Consider the following 23,144-nt stretch of genomic DNA (forward strand, 5'->3'; position numbering starts at 1 on the left):
ACATTTGTAATAAACTAACATTTGTAATAAACTAACATTTGTAATAAAATTGCCGACATTTGTAATAAACTAACAACATTTGTAATAAACTAATGACATTTGTAATACAATTGCTGACATTTGTAATAAACTAATGACATTTGTAATAAACCAATGACATTTGTAATGAAATTGCCAACATTTGTAATAAACTAACATTTGTAATAAACCAATGACATTTGTAATGAAATTGCCAACATTTGTAATAAACTAACGACATTTGTAATAAACTAACGACATTTGTAATAAACTAACGACATTTGTAATAAACCAATGACATTTGTAATAAACCAATGACATTTGTAATACAATTGCTGACATTTGTAATAAACTAATGACATTTGTAATAAACTAATGACATTTGTAATACAATTGCTGACATTTGTAATGAAATTGCCTACATTTGTAATGAAATTGCCTACATTTGTAATGAAATTGCCTACATTTGTAATAAACTAACGACATTTGTAATAAACTAACGACATTTGTAATACAATTGCTGACATTTGTAATAAACTAATGACATTTGTAATAAAATTGCCGACATTTGTAATGAAATTGCCTACACTTGTAATAAACTAATGACATTTGTAATAAACTAACGACATTTGTAATAAACTAACGACATTTGTAATACAATTGCCTACATTTGTAATAAACTAATGACATTTGTAATAAACTAACAACATTTGTAATACAATTGCCTACATTTGTAATAAACTAACGACATTTGTAATACAATTGCCTACATTTGTAATAAACTAACGACATTTGTAATAAAATTGCTGACATTTGTAATAAAACTAACAACAAATAAAAAATAAAAAAACAGCAGAGCTATTCTGACCGATAGGTCGCTTGTTTTTTCATGACCCCCTTTTTGATAAGCAGGGGACCCTAATGGCCCCCATTTTACAAATCCTAGATTAAACACTGACTACCAAAATGTTTGTGATTTCAATGGAATTCAAGTATCATAATAGTAAGATTGTGATATTAAACAGTCTGCATCATTTGACCTTGATCATGTGCTAAATGTTTAGGAATATTTAGAAAACATGGACCCAATTACCTCGGGCTAATACCTTGCCTAATTCCAAAGATATTTAGATATATAGCAAGGGCAACATTGTTTTGAAAGGGTTGGCAAGAAAATGGAGTTAAAAGCTTTACAACATTCTTTCGAAAATTCTAGGAAACATTGTCATAAAGTACACATTCTAAGTTTTCCAAATATGTAATTCACTAATACCTTTGTGCTTTTCTTGGAAATTCTGGGTATTGTGAATGTCATGTTCACAAATTTATGATTTTGACTGAACAGGGTACACATCATTCGACCTTGACCAACTTCATTTGTTGAGTGTATACAATTATGTAGAAACATATGTAGTACCCACCTACATTGTTCAAATACCATTCCTATTTCCAAGGCTATTGGTATATATAGAAAAAGACAGTTTCTTGTTATTATGAAGGGTTGTCAAGATGATGGAGTTACAAATTTTGCCACATTTTTGAAATTTCTTGGAAACATTTTCATAAATATCACATTTTGGCAAAACTTTCCATAAAGTTCATGTGCCAAATGGCAGTATATTTTATATTTTATAAGAGCATCATCTGGTAGGCAAAAAATGTAATATGCAAATATCCTTAGCAACCATGACCACGCCAATAGTAACAGCCAAACAGTGGTGAATTTCAACAGGGATTTTTAGACAAGTGAACAAACATTCAAAAAATGTATGCAAATGTACCTAGCAACAAAACCACACCCATAGCGCAACAGTTTTGCAGCCAGCCCTTTGAAAGAGTGGGACATAGTGTCCAGAGACCTTCATTTTTCTGGGTCATCTTAATATTTTTTGGGACACTATTTTGAAAAAAGCGACAGTGGCATTGTAGCACAACTGTACAGTTTTTTAAAATATTTACCCACATGCTGATCCATGAGGAATGATTATGCAGTTGCCTATCCAACCCTATTGGTACCTATGCAATATATGCGATCATTTGCCTGTTGCTATAGACGTGGTCATGTTACTATAACATATTTGCGTACAATTTTAGTGTGGGTAATCTATGACCCATCACTTCCAAAATTGTAGGTCAGGTCCCAAAAAAATGTGTCAACTGACCCATAAACCACCCCTGGCTGCAAAACTGTAGCAACAGTCAAATGATCAGGCATATCACAAAGATAACAGTGATTAATAGACAATTGAATAAACATTCCAAAAATGTATGTAAATGTGCCTAGCAACAAGACCACACCTTAGCAATAGCCAAATGATCACTTACATTGCAAAGCTAACAACAGAAATTAATAGACAAATAAATAAACATTCAAGAAATGTATGCAAATAAATTACAGTTGTGCTACAACATCATTGGCGCTATATTTTCATACAATCTAGTACACTACCATGACTGGTGGCAATGCTCTGTAAACATCCATTGCGGGGATTGAGTCATCTCAGATGACTGCTTGTCACGATTGAATTAAATACAGTACCTGTGCATATCAGACTTGTACCAAAGATGTACACATGTACGTAAAATTAAAGTCATGTATTTACCAGTTTAAATTTGCATTACATTGTTTAAATACGAAAATGTGTTACCTCTAGTTTGCGAGAATTGTAATGCCATTGGGGCTCTTTTTAGTCCCCGCCGGACGAAGTCCGGGACGGGGACTTATGGATTGGGTTCCGTCTGTCCGTGCATCCGTGTGTCCGTCCGTCCGCAGCCGTTTCTTGGAGATGCCTGGACCGATTTTTTTCAAACTTGGTACAGGGGCAACATACAATGGCATACATATGCACATCAATTTGTTTCATGATACGATCCAATATGGCCGCCTAGCAGCCATTTTGTTTGCGAATTTTCCATGTCCAAAGCCATAACTCAGACATGCTTGAACAGATCTCATTCAGAGTTGGTATTAGGACAGTGTTCTATGACATACATGTGCGTATTCATTGTTGTTGTGATACAATCCAATATGGCTGCCTGGCAGCCATTTTATTTGCGATTTTTCTATGTCCAAAGCCATAACTCAGACATGCTTGAACAGATCTCATTCAAAGTTGGTATTAGGACAGTGTTCTATGACATACATGTGCATATTCATTGTTGTTGTAATACGATCCAATATGGCCGCCTGGCAGCCATTTTGTTTGCAATTTTTCCATGTCCAAAGCCATAACTCAGACATGCTTGAACAGATCACATTCAAAGTTGGTATTAGGACAGTGTTCTATGACATACATGTGCATATCCATTTTCATCGTGATATGATCCCCCATACCCGACCAATCCTTTATTATTGTAGGCATGTTCCATGTCCAACAAGCAGACACAACATATCTAAGTCTGTTTGATTTAGGTTCACAAGTGTTGTTGCGTGATCAGAGTAGTGATAATTCCTTAAAACCCAATCATAGCAGGGAGTATGTCATTCTCAATGACTTGTTTGTGAAGCTGTTAGTGTGATACAAAAATGGGGACAATCTACTAAAATTGCTGTTAACCACACTAACGAATGTTTATTGTGTAGAGAATTTACAAATGTGATGAGTGAAACGCGGGCCTTGAAAAGGTATCTTATAAATTACTACAGCAATTATACTGTATTGCAAACTATTGACCCTCCACTGCGGGTTGTGTGCAAGACAATTTAAAGAATATGAAATAAAAGAGTTGATTTTGTAACTGAATTCATGGAAGTAAATAATTTTGTATGTTTCATACATATAGGTTAATAGTCAAAGTGAGGAAGTGGATGAAGTGCTGACCAATTATATGTCAGCATGTAGTCACGTGATCACCCAGCTGTTGCAATTAGCATACAGAGTACAGAATTGGACTATTCCATTGGACGATTTCATGTCAAAGGTTGGTGAATACTTTTTCTAAACAAATATTTTGAGCCAGTCAAATATCATTTACATGACACAGTATACAATGAGTTAGTGCAGATTTAATGATCAGTTGTAATTCAGTACAAACACAACTTGAATGAATCTTTGACTAGCTGAACACTATGAGTGGACTTTTTAGCCCCCCTGCAACCTGTAGATTCCAAGCCGGTCACGCTAACCATTCACCCATCATGGCTCCACAAACAGTACATATGTTAACCATATGAAAACGCATATGTCCAAGAAAGCTTGTTGATGTACCTTACAGTGTTAATGAATAATTTGCATAATTAATGATTTTTGGTAATTAGGCCATATCTTAAGAATACCTACTTCAATTTCAATATAATTCAGTACACACGTTAACAATAACTATCGCATATGTCCTGTAAAGCTTGTTGCTGTACCTTAAAGTGTTAATGAATAATTTGCATAATTAATGATTGTTGTAATTAGGCTATATCTTAAAGATGGCATGCTTCAATTTCAATACAATTTAGTACATACATTAAACGTAACAGAGTGCATATCTCTTATAAAAGTTGTTGGTTTCGCGTAAAGATTTAGTGAATAATTTGCATAATTAATTATTTTCGGTAATTAGGCTTAAGACTGCATACTTCAATTTCAATATAATTTACTTCATACATTAAACATAACAAAGTTTATATGCCCTATAAAGTTTGGTGATGTACCCTACAGTGTTAATAACTAATTTGCATAATTAATGATCTTTGGTAATTAGGATATATCATAAGAATCAGGGCTCGAACTTATCAATTGTGCGATTGCCCGGGACAAGTTAAATGAGCTGCCGTTTTTAGCTCCGCTGTCAGCGAAAGCTGAAAATGCAGCTTTAGGTATAGGTGGGTATAAGAGGTATAGAGTAGAGTGAATCATAGGTGTCCGTCAACTTTTTATATTTTCATCATCTTCTCCGAAAGTGACTGTCAGAATTCTTCAATATTTGGTGTGCATGTTCCCTGGGGGGAGGCTATTCAGATTTGTTCATGCCAAGTTGATCTGTGCCATTTTCAATTTTTTATGATTTTTTTTCTTCAAAAAATGATATTTTCATCATCTCCTCAAATACTTCTTGTCAGATTGCTTTGATATCTGGTGTGTTGATGCGCAGGGGGTAGCTTACTCAGATTTGTTAATTTCAAGTCAGCACAACTTCTTTTCTATTTTTTGTGATTTTATTATTTTAATTTAAAGAAAAAATGAATATGTTAATGAGCATTATGGCCGACGCCATATTGGAAATCAGTTCATGAGATTTTTAAATAAACTGCCACTTTTCAAAAGACACTATTGACGTGAAACAAGCAATGTAATATGTGCTATAGTCATAATTCTACGCATTGTGTGCCCAAATGACAAGTGTTTGTTCGAAACAGGGTTGTAAACTTAAAATCCAAATTTTGCACCCCTACTACATAATCAGCCAGTCTGCAACAAACCACATTTGCATACAATCTATCCTCATATGCTCCAGATAGCGACACTTTGAATGGCTGCTCACGGGCCTTATTTTTCGGTATTTTCAACTCGCCGTAACTTTCACTAGCGTTCCAAATTTTAGATACTGAAAATGCCTAAACCTCAACTGATATCTCTTGTTTCGTGCCAGCAAAATAAATTTTAGCATTACATTTAGGAATACCGATTTTCCGACGAATTCGGGACGCATACTTGAGGCCCTGAAATTTCGACCCAGTGTTTCGCTCACAGCATCGAAGTATAACCCTCCATGCTCATAGTTTCCTCAATACGGACTGGAAAGTTTACAAATTTCACAAAAATGTGGATTTTTATGTGTTTTAACCCTTTCACCACCAATTCCCGCTATTGCGGGAACGCTCTAGGGCGCCCACCAATTCCCGCTATTGCGGGAACGCCAAAGGTCATTCACCTACCTCGCCGTTATGCCGTTTAACGGCAGCTATTGCTGCAAAAATTGCTGCCATAACTAGTTCCACACATGCGTATTAGCCTTGTTTATCTACACAGCCATTTTGAAAGCATGACAGTGAACGGTATCTGGAGTACGATCCAAATGACGAGCGATCGTAATTTTTTGTGCGTTTTTCGCTCACGAAATCGAATTTCAACATGGCGGAAGTAATTAACGGCTCTCATAACATGGCCTACGATATAAATTATGTCACTATCTTTGGATATTTCGACAGAATTTGACTTGAAATACATCGTTGAATACAAGTATTTAGCTATGGGAACACATTGTACTTGTATGTAAGCATCAAATTCCCGCTAAGGCCGTGTGAGCTGCCGACGCCAGTTTACGGTTGAATTTTTGAATGTCGTTCAAATTTACGCAATCTTGTGACCGTGCCGACGCCCATGCTAACGTTCTGGGGGTAATTTTGGGCTATATTGTGGATTATTTTGGTTTTATTTCTTTTTGTTACGGCTCAATAATGACTTGTATTTGTATTAGCTCAGTGTGTAGAGGTCAGTGGAGGGAAACTTACTCGTGATATGGGCGATTTTCCGATCGGATTTTTTACGCGAGTTTTTCAATGTAAAATTCAAATTTCAACATCGCCAAAGCAAAATCTGTCTCCCCTAACATCGTTTGCAATGTAAATAAATGTGCTGTTCGTAGAAATTTCCACTCAATTTTTACTATGAATACGATGTTTTGTACAAGGAGATGGCTGCGTGAACTCAATACAGTATATGGAAGGATCAGATTATCGCAACGTAACTTCAAAGTCCCGACTGCATATTTGCTTTCGTGGGTAAGCATGTCGGCGAAAAGCGTCACGTTGGCGTCCCGATTCGGACTTGTAAACTACCAATTTGGGAGCATTTTTTACTGATTTTGAGGATAAATTTGGTGATAATTTGTTGTTGTTCTGTCAAATAATGATATATAATTACACAAACTGATTTTTCAGAAGGTATTGGGGCGACGACTTCAGATATTTTTGTCCCTTTGATTGCCGGTGCGGGGCCGACTATTGCGTTGTAATCGGATTAGTGAGCCGTTAATTATTTTCGTTCAAATTTATTACGACTAAAAATAACATTTTCTGACAAATTTTCGCCGATTTTGACCATTTAACCAGTATACAGAAGTTTTGTAGGAACATAAATGTTGGTATTTTGAATTTTGTTTGTAATATAAATATTTTGTTTATTTGTGATATGTCAATAAATAAACAACCTATGTTTGTTTTATTAATATTTTATTACATTAATCCATATTTCGGTTATGTGTGTGATATTTGAATGTATGTATTTGGTACTATGATGTAGAAAATTTATTTTCCATTCAAATGATACCTTATTTTTAAAAAATAAGCAACTCCAAGTATTTTTATATCAGTTTGATTACACCACACTCACGCTCACATTATGTTAGTGAGGGGGCTGGTGGACAACACACAATCCCATGAGGCCATTGGTGGTGAAAGGGTTAAATAACCATGGCAAGTAAATTTTGTAGGATCGCTGTGTAACAGTCCCGACCGTTCAAGAATTTTCAGTAGAAAATGACTGATTTGACCCGGAAGCTGAAGATGACCTCGTTTGATGTCCGGGTGATTTTCCACAGCAACATCACAGGAGTTCTTGGTACTCACTAAAATCACACTTCAGACCCACTATAAAAGTTTGATGTTTTCAGATAACATGTAACTTGTGATTAATTCTATGTTGTCGTGCAATTTGGAGTGACAGTGAACCAGAATGAAGACAACTCGCGTAAGGAAGGCATGCCTTGGCATGCGGTTGAAGTTATGCAAGAGCGGTCTCACTGCCGACTGTGAATCGACCAAACTTTGTTTATTGGCCGACAGTTTACATGTAAAGTTAAACGACATGAACGTGTCTTGCCATTTCCAAAATGCAAATATTTGGCAGGTAAAAACAATTACAATAATTACAACTTTAATTTGGCTTCAGACTTTGCATTATGTTTTTCGTATTTTTCCCCGTTTTACATGTAAATCTGAAAAGGTTCTCTCTGGTCATGCCAGTGGTTAGGCCTGCTTACATACGACAGACAGTGCACAAGTCTATATTGCTGACTTGATTCTAAACAAATAGTAGGGACAATTGTCAGAATCAAGTCCCGGATTACTCCGTATGCAAGCACGACTCGTCAGTGATCATACCGGGACTGCTTTGAGTACGGGCGAGGTGAGGCATGTTGAGGTATTTTGTTGAGAATTATAAATATTGTGAAATGTCAAGTACAAGGTATAAATACAATGGAATGATGAAAAAAAATTGGCCAAGTCTGCTGACAGGTGCCGGCTAGAAGAAACTCCGTAAATTAAAATATCAGACGATGTTATGTCTACTACAACTAGTACAAGTTGAATGTTGTTGACTTGGTAAATTTGTTAGAAAATTGAAATTCGAATTGCCTCAAAATTATTTTAGATCCCTAGTTTATTTCATTCATCATTAAAATTTTCCAGGGTTGAAGCTGTAAGATACTGGAATTATTTATAGCCAACCTCAAAATCCTCTTTTTTTTTTCTTTTTCTTGTGTGCATTTCCCAGTCATTTTTTTTCTGAGATTTTGTGCAATTTTTCATAAGAGTAGATTTTTGTTATAAAATGGTAACTATGGTATAAAAGTACAATACATTACCAACTTCTGTGTAAAATGTGTTTTATAGTGAGACATCATATGAAACCACAAACCACTTTATTGCATCGCTAAAACAAAACTGCATAGTGAAGAGCTGAAGAACTGAACCACTTCTACATGTCACCAAAATAAAAAATTAAATTAAAAAAAAAACAGCGGAGCTATTCTGACCGATAGGTCGCTTGTTTCTTTTTCTTGTGTGCATTTCCCAGTCATTATTTTTCTGAGATTTTGTGTAATTTTTCATAACAGTAGATTTTTTAGCTCCGCTGTCAGCGAAAGCTGAAAGCATAGCTTTAGGTATAGGTGAGTATAGAGTATAGGTGAATCATAGGTGTCCATCAATTTTTTATATTTTCATCATCTTCTTCGAAAGTAACAGCCAGAATACTTTGGTATTTGGTGTGCATGTTCCCTGGGGGGAGGTTTTTCAGATTTGTTCATGCCAAGTTGATCTGTGCCATTTTCAATTTTTTATGATTTTTTTTCCAAAAATGACATTTTCATCAACTCCTCATATACTTCAAGTCAGATTGCTTTGATATCTGGTGTGTTGATGCACAGAGGGTAGCTTACTTAGATTTGTTAATTTTAAGTCAGCACGTCTTCTCTTCTATTTTTACCTCCCGTAAAGGAGGTATTAAAAGGGAGGTATTAAAAGGGGAATGTTTGTCTGTCTGTCTGTCTGTCTGTCTGTCTGTCATCATTTTCTAAAAATCGGCTGACTAAATTCTAATGAAATTTGGGATATATAATCTTTAGGGTAATAGCTAGACCTGATTAGGTTTTGAGCCAGATCTGTTAATGTTTAATTAGAGAAATTTGCATATTAATGAAATCAACTAATTATGCAATATCTTAAGACTGCATACTTCAATTTCAATATAATTTAGTACATTCGTTAAACATAACAACATACATTTGTCCTATAAAATTTGTTGATGTATCTTTCAGCGTTAATGAATAATTTGCATAATTAATTATTTTTGGTAATTAGGCTATATCTTAAGAATACATACTACAAATTCAACATAATTTAGTACATACATTAACCATAAGAAAACACATGTATCCTATCAAGTTTGTTGATGCACCGTACAGTGTTAATGAATAATTTGCATAATTAATTATTTTTGGTAATTAGGCTATATCTCATAATACTTCAAATTCAACATAATTTAGTACATATGTTAACCATAAGAAAACACATATGTCCTATCAAGTTTGTTGATGCACCATACAGTGTTAATGAATAATTTGCATAATTAATGATTTTCGGTAATTAGGCTATATCTTTAAGAATACATACTTCAATTCCAATATAATTCAGTACACACGTTAACCATAACAATCGCATATGTCCTGTAAAGTTTGTTGGTGTACCTTTCAGTGTTAATGAATAATTTGCGTAATTAATGATTCTTGGTAATTAGGCTATATCTTACGACTGCATGTTTCAATTTCAATACAATTCAGTACATACATTAACCTAACAAATTGTGTATGTCCTATAAAGTTAGTTGATGTACCTTACAGTGTTAATGAATAATTTGCATAATTAATGATTTTCGGTAATTAGGCTATATCTTAAGACTGCATTAAGCAGTATCGTACACTCTTACATACATTAACCTAAGAAAGCACGCTTGTCGAAAAAAGAAAGCCTGTTGCCATAGTTTTTTAGCTTAATGAGTTATTTGCATAATTAGTGATTCCCTTACGGGAGGCATTCAGTTTAAATCTGGTTTATAATTTTTTTTTTGTAATTTGAAAAAAAAATGAATATGTTAATGAGCATTATGACCGACGCCATATTGGAAATCAGACCATGAGACTTTAAGCAAACTGCCACTTTTCAAAAGACACTATTGACGTCAAACAAGCAATGTAATATGTGCTATAGTCATAATTCTACGCATTGTGTGCCCAAATGACAAGTGTTTGTTCGAAACAGGGTTGTAAACTTCAAATCCAAATTGTTGTAAATATCAAATCCTCGTTTGACCGGGCGATTTTCCACAGCAACAACGCGAGAGTTCTTGGTACTCACTAAAATCACACTTCAGACCCACTATAAAAGTTTGATGTTTTCAGATAACATGTAACTTGTGATTAATTCTATATTATTGTCGTGCAATTTGGAGTGAAAGTGAACCAGAATGAAGACAACTCGCGTAAGGAAGGGGCATGCCTAGGCATGCGGTTGAAGTTATGCAAGAGCAGTCTCACTGCCGACTGTGAATCGACCAAACTTTGTTTATTGGCCGACAGTTTACATGTGAAGTTAAACGACATGAATGTGTCTTGCCATTTCCAAAATGAAAATATTTGGCAGGTAAAAATAATTAAAATAATTACAACTTTAATTTGGCTTCAGACTTTACATTATGTTTTTCGTGTCTTTCCCTGTTTTACATGTAAATCCGAAAAGGTTCTCTCTGGTCATGCCAGTGGTTAGCCCTGCTTACATACGACAGGCGGTGCACGAGTCTATATTGCTGACTTGACTCTAAACAAATAGTAGGGACAATTGTCAGAATCGAGTCCCGGATTACTCCGTATGCAAGCACGACTCGTCAGTGATCATAGAGGGACTGCTTTGAGTACGAGCGAGGTGAGGCATGTTAAGGTATTTTGTTGAGAATTATTAATATTGCGAAATGTCAAGTACAAGGTTTAAATACAATGGAATGATGAAAAAAAATTGGCCAAGTCTGCTGACAGGCGCCGGTCAGAAGAAACTCCGTAAATTAAAATATCAAACGATGTTATGTCTACTACAACTAGTACAAGTTGAATGTTGTTGACTTGGTAAATTTGTTAGAAAATTGAAATTTGAATTGCCTTAAAATTATTTTAGATCCCTAGTTTATTTCATTCATCATTAACATTTTCCAGGGTTAAAGCTGTAAGACACTGGAATTATTTATAGCCAACCTCAAAATCCTCTTTTTTTTCTTTTTCTTGTGTGCATTTCCCAGTCATTTTTTTTCAGAGATTTTGTGCAATTTTTCATAACAGTAGATTTTTGTTATAAAATGGTGACTATGGTATAAAAGTACAATATATTACCAACTTCTGTGTAAAATGTGTTTTATAGTGAGACATCATATGAAACCAGTAACCACTTTATTACATCGCTAAAACAAAACTGCATAGTGAAGAACTGAACCACTTCTACATGTCACCAAAATAAAAAAAAAATAAAAAAACAGTGGAGCTATTCTGACCGATAGGTCGCTTGTTTTATAAAATGGTGACTATGGTATAAAAGTACCAGTACAATACATTAACAACTTTCTGTGTAAAATGTGTTTTATAGTGAGACATCATATGAAACCACTAACCACTTTATTACATCGCTAAAACAAAACTGCATAGTGAAGAGCTGAAGAACTGAACAACTTCTACATGTTACCAAAATAAAAAATAAAATTAAAAACAACATCGGAGCTATTCTGACCGATAGGTCGCTTGTTACATCTTCTAAAAAGAATAACTACTTTCCTATGTTTGTTGGTACAGTAACATTTCTAAATCATCGAGTTGAATTGAGAAATCGCAATGTTCGGCAACATGTCAACAAAACATTTGTCCAAAGACTAAAGGAGGTTGCATGATATGTTGGCTGATTGAAAATGAACAATATTAATCTAATGGCTATGATGGTTTTTGAAACCAACAACTGCATAGAGTGTTGACTTTCTTTACCTCTCGTCCATGTCAGAGAATTAGATGTCATTCAATAAAAAGACCCAAATCAAGTGTATGAACCCTGGCCCAGGCAGCCGGTCATAAATGAATCTACCCTGCGCGAGCTTATGGGCTTTGCCTAGTTATGATATTATAAAGCAGTATACATGTTATTCATAAAGAGCTTCTGTGTGAGATTTTGACCTTAAACCTTAGCCTATATGTTCAAGGTCTAATAGCACAATGTATTGAAAGTGTATATGGGCACCTGGCATGCTGGAATCAATCTCAACCAAACCTGACATGCATATACATATCACATTGAATCACGATTTTGCAAGAATTGTTGACTTGCAGGTACATTTATTGTAAAACTTACATTTGTTCCAGCACTTCTGAAAGCATAATATTATCCACGTAAATATCCAATTAACTCTAATGTTCAATGACTGATTCTATAGTCCATTTATGGACATCACTTTATTTGATGACCTTTACATTCAAGACCAAGTGACAGCCATATTTGTTAAAAAGTCAGAATGTGAATGAGTAAGATAAGAAGCTGGGAAATCTGTCTTTACATTGCAAAGTTTTGGATGATTGCAGGTATTTGATTTGCAAACAAATTGGTCCTGAGGTTACACATCCTCATTTATGTCTGTAGCTGTCATGTACAGATCTTCATACCATATTCTCTTGTTTTGACACAGCTAAAGTTGTTGCTCAAGCAGTCCACCAAAGATGTCAAAAAACAAGCAAATGTAGACCAGTTACAATCGCTATCACCAATTATCCAAATTTGCAGTGCTGTTTTGAAAGAAATATCTCAGATTTCATACACTATGAAAGACAGGGTGAACCCACTACTCAAGATACATCAAAGACACCTGACAGAGGGATTGGAAAGACTGCTTGCGATCATAACTAACCAACACTTACTGGAGGAGACATCAAATATAACAAAAGTTGCCATTGTGATATTGCAAGTAAGGCTTGGGGAGAATGGGGATACTTCAACTGAAGACAACTGGAATATTCATAAATCCATTGTGAACAAGACAATACTCTCACTAAAGATGAACAATAACATTACCAAACCAATCTTAAGTTTAAATATTGAGTATCTGACGTTAATCTGCCAAGCAAAGACTCTACTAAAAGACCATTTAGGAGAAGAGTTTCTGATGGATGTATGGGGCATTACACAAACTTTGATGTTACAATGTGTACAGGATGATGATGTTCAGCATCTTTTAGACAGTTTGCTGAGAATTCTGCTGGAGACTGCTTCCATTGTACAGTTGAGACAAATTGTGCAAGAAAGTTTATTGCATCTGGTGAGTGGTATTCAAAATATATTTTCCTATGTTTAATACTGCAATCATGTAGCGATCAGAGTAGACTCGGTACTTTCATGCATAATAATGTAATGTATTGTATGAAGGAATTGTCAGGGTTAGGAGTTGTTACTCTGTAAAGGAATTGTCAGGGTTAGGAATTGCTATTCTGTATTCGAATTTTTTGTAAAACCCTAATTCTTTTTCAAGTACCCCCCTGCCATATTCCAAAATTTTTCAAGTAACCCCCCTGCGAAAAGCCCCAAATATTTCAAGTACCCCCCCCCCCCCACCCGAATAAAAAAAATTTGGAATTCCTGTGGGTTAACATTCCATACCAAGTACAAAACTGTACATAATACACTTAATACCAACTTTGTCCATTATATATATAATCAATTTGTATATTGTGTGTATATGTATACACAAACATGCACCAGTTAAAACAAAATGTTATGTTAACCAGTGCATTGCCTTTCCAAAAAACAACATATACTTGTAAATGAATTACACTTTGAATAACTCTTGTAAAATGATCAGCAGACCAACTGAGTCTTTGTTTTCTGTTCAATATTGTATTAGTACATTATACTAGTAGTGTTACAGTTGAATGTCATTTTAGTTGTATTTGCAAATATTGCAATGCACATGTTATCTAAAGAGAGTTTTATACTGTATTGTTCCAGTTCAGTTTCCTAAATGTGTGCTAAAAGAAATCAAATTGGTCTAAATAACACCGAAAAAACTCTTAATAAAATGCATTGCCATGTATCCCATTCTTGTTTGATGTAAATTAGTTCAATATAATGTCAAAAGAAAATAAATGTATGACTCAAAAATGCCAGCCACATTTCATCTAACAGAATAGGAATCAAGTGATATATATTAGTGGTAATGATAATTAAGATGGCCTTATTATCATAGTAATTGTATATCTTAATGAACCTGGTAATACATTTACCTTGTAAGAACCTGATTATTGGACTGGTTTTGACGTTAGATTACAAAGGTGAATGCAGGATTTTAAGCAAAGTCTCAGAATGTGTTTATTTAAATTTTTGATTTCCAAGTGGTAGCTCTCCTTCCAGATCTTGTGTATATAAACATGGCATTGTCATCATTATCATCAGGCCCAATTTCTCCTTTAACTTCATCAGAGTTGGAACTAGCTGTATCATCATTCTCACTGTCACTGTCATCAGATGACAAATCACTCCCACTTTCTTTAGATTGATAATAATGGCATTTTACAACCTCAACTTTGTCTATTTTGTGCATTCCTTCCACAGCTGGAATTTCAGAGTTGGAAAGGTACTTATCAAGTTCTTTCACTTTCAATTTGGAAATGTCACCGTTTCTGACAAGCGCATCCCTGTCATATTCATCAAATTTTTAGCTCCGCTGTCAGCGAAAGCTGAAAGCGTAGCTTTAGGTATAGGTTGTATAGAGTATAGAGTGTATAGGTGAATCATAGGTGTCCGTCAAACTTTTATATTTTCACTGTCCTCTCTGAAAGTAACAGCCAGAATACTTCGATATTTGGTGTGCATGTTCCCTGGGGGGAGGCTATTCAGATTTGTTCAGGCCAAGTTGATCTGTGCCATTTTCAATTTTTTATGATTTTTTTTCCAAAAATGACATTTTTATCAACTCCTCATAAACTTCAAGTCAGATTGCTTTGATATCTGGTGTGTTGATACACAGAGGGTAGCTTACTCAGATTTGTTAATTTCAAGTCAGCACGTCTTCTCTTATATTTTTTATGATTTTTTTTGGGTAATTTGAAAAAAAAATGAATATGTTAATGAGCATTATGACCGACGCCATATTGGAAATCAGTCCGCGAGACTTTAGGTAAAGTGCAACTTTTCAAAAGACACTATTGACGTCAAACAAGCAATGTAATATATGCTATAGTCTTAATTCTACGCATTGTGCACCCAAATGACAAATATTTGTTCGAAAAAGGGTTGTAAACTTCAATCCAAATTCTCTACCCCTCCTACCGAATGGTTCATTCCAGTATATGCACCTCACGATCAAGTGAGAGGTTACTAAAAATGCCCATTGCAGGTAGTCCGACGGGATAGTGTCTTTTCGATAGGTATATTAGGGAGCTCAGAATTCAAACCACCGGTTATGTGAATTCACGGTCATAGTAAAATTCATTTGATTTTTAATTTGCTATTTTGACCAACTCCGGTTGTCTATTCGCGATAAAATTACGATTAGTTTGGAAACGGGGTAGATTTTCTATGATTCCGTGTCATAAAAGCTTATCTTGTGTTGTGTAGTTTTTGAAAAGCACACCCGGTGGGAAAGTCGCCCAACAGGCGATCTCGCGCCATTGCTGTACTACGTGGCACTTTATTCTGGCGGGGTGTCTCTTGAAAATGGGAATAGCGAAGGGTGAGCCAATCAAGTGAGACCTTTCAAATGTAGCTAATATTATAGCCAATAAAATTAGTTGTACGATGATATGTGTATAATAAGGGTAAGGCTGGCCTCTACACTGTAACAAGAAATCTTTGTCGCACGATTTCGTATTTATGTACGGATGCGTAGTCTTTCTAAACAGTAATTTTTAGATCAGTTAGTATTTAAACTACGTTTCTGAGTTAATTATTCGGTAGGTTATTGACGAGCTCCCTTTGTAAAAACGCTGTACAAATTGGATGTCAGCGTAGCGTTCGCCCGGGCTCGGCCACGTTCAGCGGAACTAAGTGAAGCTCAATCATAATGGTGGCTGTCAAAATCGAAGACGCAATTTGACCGTATTGTTATTTCAGTGAGTTTATTCAGCAAGAAAACAATGTGTTCTATGTTTTTGTACTTCCAACATGATGTGATGATCGTCTTTTTTACCGGTACAACTTACAGCCTACAATGAAACTGCTATCTTGGCTAGTAACACTGACACGATTCCGTGTTCCGTGTTCATGTTTTGGGGCACATTTCTAAATACACGAAACCAGTTATTGAATGTGTAGTGGATATTGATATTCAGTTTGAAAAATTAAAATCCTGAACTTTATTTTGCGAACGGTTTTGTCATTTCTTAGTAATTATAGGGCCGACTGTATCACGTTTAACGTTTATGTCAACCCGGAAGTACATAGACACGAGAATAGACGAAGTGACTTGTACATGTAATTAGTAACAAAATTTTGCAGTAACTGCTGATAACCTTCAAATCTATTTATTTTTATGTTGTAAATACATTCTAATATGCACTAAGGACAACACTATAAAGACTTGCTCTATGTAAGGTAATTTTTTGTCTTTTAAAAATGCAATAGTTAGATCAATGTGTACCAGAAATGTTATGTAGTATTTAAGGTTGAGATGCAGGTTCGTTAGCTCATTTTTCCTCCATCACATTTCACAGTAAAGACAAGATAAATATACCATTTTTTTCATTAATTATGTCGAGTCTTTGTATGAAGTTGTGGTTTCTGTGGTGATTTTTTACATTTTTAACCATATTATTGATCTGTACCCAAAAACTGTGTTTTTTGACGATTTTCACTTAAAGCTATTTAACTTTTACAAACAGTTGAATATAGTCCTCTTTTCGACTTCAAATGAAAGCTATGTACATAAACAAAAAAACGTTCCTCCGGATTTTTTATTTTGTCTCTCATTGTCTTGTTATAATCATCCAAAGTTGTATTTTTGTGTTTTTTGCATAAATTACCGCTTTTCACACTTCTCAACGCAATATCTCTTGATTCCCTCAAAAACTAAACAATCCGGAGGAACGTTTTTTCGACACACTGTCTCCGAGTATTGTCTCCAAATTTGACGCAGCTGGGACGTTCTGACGCAAAGTTAAATAGCTTTGAACTTCACACAGTATACAAAATAAAGAACCTAGAAAAATGCTAATTAACACAATTGGACTCCTTCCGCCCGACAAAAGCTTTCAAATTCGACAGACATTGCAACAGCTGTTTTCTGTGACTTGCAAATATGTTACTCAATCCTTGCCATTTGGTTGTGTACGTTGCTTTGCTACAGACATGAAGAAAATCGGATATTTTAGGAGGGTCATGAAATGCTACAGATAGAAACGTGTTTGTTTCCCGCGATAAAGGTGTCAAGTCATCTATTATTCATCTACGGGTGGAGACTTTGGTTTAATCTTTTAATACGGTACGCGTGCCGTTCTCGACATTACATAGTATACTTTCTGGTTTGGATTCGAAGCTCTTGCTCTACGCAGTTGGTGTTCGTGTTTTGATTCGAATATGGGCTACGTTCCATATTCCTGCTCATGTATTAGGCATTGCTACGTTGTTGGTGTTTCGTTGAAGACACACAATAAAAAAAGTTAATCCTTTCCCTGAAATCAAATTTCCACACCACGACACCGTACGACATCGGGAATGTAAGGAGTGTTACAAAACTACGGTATAAATAATGGTACTTGAACTCACGTCAACAGTTTTTCTTCCACTGCGAGTGACGTTTTATGATACTCGGAGTCGTAGTAGACATTACCTCATTTATTTAAACTACTTGTACCTTCAAAATCTCCATTTTATAACTTTAATAGCCTTGAGGATCGCTCGGTGCCAAATTCTTTGCTGTTTACGTTCAGACAGCGTCATCGTAGACGCAAATAAACAACGCAACGCACGTATACTACTACAGTACATGTGACTCGGTGTCGACGTGTCTCGAAAGTTCACGAAGGATCGAGCCGTGATAAGCCGATCGTTAGAGTGTGGTTGCCACACTCAATTTATAGGACCTTAACCCTAATAATATAATATAGTATGTGAAGAGGACGTTGTCAAAATCCACCAACGCGAAAGTTCAAAGCTAGTCTACGGCCACGTTCTGTGAATCTTACAGAAACAGAAATGTAATACCCGGAAATCGCCGATGCAATGTCACGCATCTGACGTGAACTCTCAAGTCTCGAAGATAGCGTGGTTCATTTTCGATGCGCCAACGTGTTGATTAAATCGTTTTATTTTTGTAAACATCAATTTTTTCGATCGGCTAAAACAATTAGCCTGCAATACTGTTAGATATTCGAGATTTGTATGTTTTTTTTTACATGCATGGTACTTGAAAACCGTCATCTAATACATCGCCGTCGCGTCGCGTACACTTGAAGGCTGTAGACTAGTGTAGTCACAGTCGCTTGTAAACTGTTATTCCTTTCCTAAATGGTTTTATTCTTGTCTATAACGGTCCTAATACAGAACAATGACGTTATTATAGGGATTGGCGATATTCTTATGAAATCGGTAGCAATGTCATACCCCCCCCCCCCTCCCCCTAAGTGTTGTATGTAACTTGTAAGTACCATTTAGGAAAGGAGTAACAGTTTACAAGCGACTGTGCGGCTGTAGTGCAGTGTAGGCCGCTTCACTGTAACGTTTTTAGCCGATGCACTGGTCAAAATCAACGTGCATAAGTCCAGGTTCAAAGGAGGTATTTTTTTTACTTTTTATTGGTTATAACCAAATTTACCGAGTTTGATTGGTTTTGTACAACAACACAGCTAAGAGATAATGTCACATCAGTCATTGCACAGAGGCCTACTAGCTATGGCTCATTTGCATATGAAAAGACACTCTTCTGTAATCAACGTTTCTGTCAATCTTCTTTATGTATGCAAATCTTTGTACATAAACATTCAGGAATGAAACCATATAAAACACATATAGCGTTAGAGTTTTTTCATTTCAAATTTATTAATGGAAAAAATGAACGATTTTCAAAAAATCTTTTAACCAAATGATGGCACATACCATGAAGCTTCATAATGAGCAAAAAAAAAAAAAAGGCCAAAATTCACCAACGAACCTGCATCTCATCCTTAAGCTAGAAATAAGACCACATAATATCTTATTATTCCCCCCCCCCCCAATTAAGACAAACTACTCACAAAAAGCAACAAAAAAAGAGAAGAAGCTCCAAAACATAAACAAGAGAATAAAATTACAGTAAGGAGTTGATGCACAAACAACTACAAAGAAATAGACAGTTCAATTACAACACAGGGTTTGAAATAAATATGGGGTTTGGAAAAGTGAATTAGAAGTAGAGCAAAAACTAAGAGAGATGAAGAGCCTAAGTGAACAAGCGAAAGCACTTAAAGATAGGACCACCACATTTTTGCAGGACTACTACGTTATCAATTTTCCTAGTCCTGTGGGATAGTGACTTTTTTACTCTAGTGTCGAACCCTGAATTGGCTGAGAATGACTCTCTTTCGGGTACTTGGGATTGTCACACCGTACGGAAACTAAGATGGCGATTAATACATTTCTTCCCTATATATATCTACTACAACTAGTACAAGTTGAATGTTGTTGACTTGGTAAATTTGTTAGAAAATTCAAATTCAAATTGCCTCAAAATTGTTTTAGATCCCTAGTTTATTTCATTCATCATTAAAATTTTCCAGGGTTAAAGCCGTAAGACACTGGAATTATTTATAGCCAACCTCAAAATCCTCTTTTTTTTTCTTTTTCTTGTGTGCATTTCCCAGTCATTTTTAGTCCCCGCGGACGAAGTCCGGAACGGGGACTTATGGATTGGGTTTCCGTCTGTCCGTCCGTCCGTCCGTCTGCAGCCGTTTCTTGGAGATGCCTGGACCGATTTTTTTCAAACTTAGTACAGGGGCAACATGCTATAGCATACATATGCACGTCAATTTGTTTTATGATACGATCCAATATGGCCACCTAGCAACCATTTTGTTTGCGAATTTTCCCTGTCTAAAGCCATAACTCAGACATGCTTTAACAGATCTCATTCAAAGTTGGTATTAGGATAGTGTTCTATGACATACATGTGCATATTCATTGTTGTCATGATACGATCCAATATGGCCGCCTAACAACCATTTTGTTTGTGAATTTTCATGTCCAAAGCCATAACTCAGACATGCTTGAACAGATCTCATTCAAAGTTGGTATTAGGACAGTGTTCTATGACATACATGTACATATCCATTTTCATTGTGATACGATCCAATATGGCTGCCTGGTAGCCATTTTGTTTGCAAATTTTCATGTCCAAAGCCATAACTCAGACATGCTTGAACAGATCTCATTCAAAGTTGGTATTTGGACAGTGTTCTATGACATACATGTGCATATCCATTTTCGTCGTGATACGATCCAATATGGCTGCCTGGCAGCCATTTTGTTTGTGAATTTTCCATGTCCAAAGCCATAACTCAGACATGCTTGAACAGATCTCATTCGAAGTTGGTATTAGGACAGTGTTCTATGACATACATGTGCATATCCATTTTCGTCGTGATACGATCCAATATGGCTGCCTGGCAGCCATTTTGTTTGTGAATTTTCCATGTCCAAAGCCATTACTAAGACATGCTTGAACAGATCTCATTCAAAGTTGGTATTAGGACAGCGTTCTATGACATACATGTGCATATCCATTTTCGTCGTGATACGATCCAATATGGCTGCCTGGCAGCCATTTTGTTTGTGAATTTTCCATGTCCAAAGCCATTACTAAGACATGCTTGAACAGATCTCATTCAAAGTTGGTATTAGGACAGCGTTCTATGACATACATGTGCATATCCATTTTCGTCGTGATACGATCCAATATGGCTGCCTGGCAGCCCTTTTGTTTGTGAATTTTCCATGTCCAAAGCCATAACTCAGACTCCATTTTCATCGTGATATGATCCCCCATACCCAACCAATCCTTTATTGTTGGAGGCATATTCCATGTCCAACAAGCACACACAACATATCTAAGTCTGTTTGTTTTAGGTTCACAAATGTTGTTGCGTGATCACAGTAGTGATAATTCCTTAAAACCCAATTATAGCGGGGACTATGTCATTCTCAATGACTTGTTTTCAGAGATTTTGTGCAATTTTTCATAACAGTAGATTTTTGTTATAAAATGGTGACTATGGTATAAAAGTACAATACATTACCAACTTCTGTGTAAAATGTGTTTATAGTGAGACATCATATGAAACCACTAACCACTTTATTGCATTGCTAAAACAAAACTGCATAGTGAAGAGCTGAAGAACTGAACCACTTCTACATGTCACCAAAATAAAAAATAAAATAAAAATAAAAAACAGCGGCGCTATTCTGACCGATAGGTCGCTTGTTTTCAGCACGTTGCTCCCTTTCTTTCATTCTTTTTCTTTCCCTCATAGAGGCAAGTGTTCTCTGTTGTTCTGAATGAAGGATTGCTCCCTTTAATATCTCTTTCTTGACACACAGTTTCTTACTCAATTCGTCAAGTTTCGCAACATTTTTACTTGACACTAACCCTTTACCATACAGGTGTTTTAGTTGTGCACGGGGTTGGAAGTCATCTGGTGGTCTTTCACTACCATCATTTCTTGTTAATGGTGTTGAGAATACATCCATATAGTGTCAAAGTTTATTTATTTATCTTTATATTTACAAGTAATAGTATATTCATGCAAAGTTGAAAAGTATGTGCAAAAAACTTATTTTACTTTTTCTCTGTTAGCTTGTGAGATGTTGTCTTCTGTTTCACATGTACCAGACGTTGCCAATATATTTAGAATGTGTTATTAAAAGTTTATGTTGAAAATTATAGTCATATCTATAGGATGAAAAAAATACCTTGCACAGAAGTTTTTGATACTTGTCAAGTATGTTTTAGTGCAGGTGCATCTTTTACATTTTGATGACAGGCTGAGATGAACCTTTTCCAACTCTTTTTAGCTCCGCTGTCAGCGAAAGCTGAAAGCGTAGCTTTAGGTATTAGGTTGTATTAAGGTATAGAGTATAGGTGAATCATTGGTGTCCGTCAAATTTTTATATTTTCATCATCTTCTCCGAAAGTGACAGTCAGAATTCTTCGATATTTGGTGTGCATGTTCCCTTGGGGGAGGCTATTCAGATTTGTTCATGCCAAGTTGATCTGTGCCATTTTCAATTTTTAGCTCCGCTGTCAGCGAAAGCTGTGAAAGCGTAGCTTTAGGTATAGGTGGGTATTGAGGTATAGAGAGTAGAGTGAATCATAGGTGTCCGTCAAACTTTTATATTTTCACTATCTACTCCGAAAGTGATAGTCGGAATTCTTCGATATTTGGTGTGCATGTTCCCTGGGGGGAGGCTATTCAGATTTGCTCATGCCAAGTTGATCTGTGCCATTTTCAATTTTTTATGATTTTTTTTCCAAAAATGACATTTTCATCAACTCCTCATAAACTTTAAGTCAGATTGCTTTGATATCTGGTGTGTTGATGCACAGGGGGTAGCTTACTTAGATTTGTTAATTTCAAGTCAGCACGTCTTCTCTTCTATTTTTTATGATTTTTTTTTTGAAATTTGAAAAAAAAAATGAATATGTTAATGAGCATTATGACCGACGCCATATTGGAAATCAGTCCGCGAGACTTTAGGTAAAGTGCAACTTTTCAAAAGACACTATTGACGTCAAACAAGCAATGTAATATGTGCTATAGTCATAATTCTACGCATTGTGCGCCCAAATGACAAATATTTGTTCGAAAAAGGGTTG

At 35.6% G+C, this 23,144-nt stretch overlaps 1 protein-coding gene across 1 annotated transcript in view; it reads left to right on the forward strand.

Moving 5' to 3' along the window:
- The window catches only part of LOC144444421 (unhealthy ribosome biogenesis protein 2 homolog), a 257,137-nt gene that overhangs the window by 169,420 nt on the left and 64,573 nt on the right, over nucleotides 1-23,144 (forward strand). The window contains exons 20-21 of the mRNA XM_078133832.1: nucleotides 3,802-3,939; nucleotides 12,999-13,625. Coding sequence (XP_077989958.1) covers nucleotides 3,802-3,939; nucleotides 12,999-13,625 — 765 coding nt within the window. The remainder of the gene's footprint in view (nucleotides 1-3,801; nucleotides 3,940-12,998; nucleotides 13,626-23,144) is intronic.

Source organism: Glandiceps talaboti, chromosome 13 (assembly GCF_964340395.1).
Source record: "Glandiceps talaboti chromosome 13, keGlaTala1.1, whole genome shotgun sequence".
NCBI classification, from domain to species: Eukaryota; Metazoa; Hemichordata; class Enteropneusta; family Spengelidae; genus Glandiceps; species Glandiceps talaboti.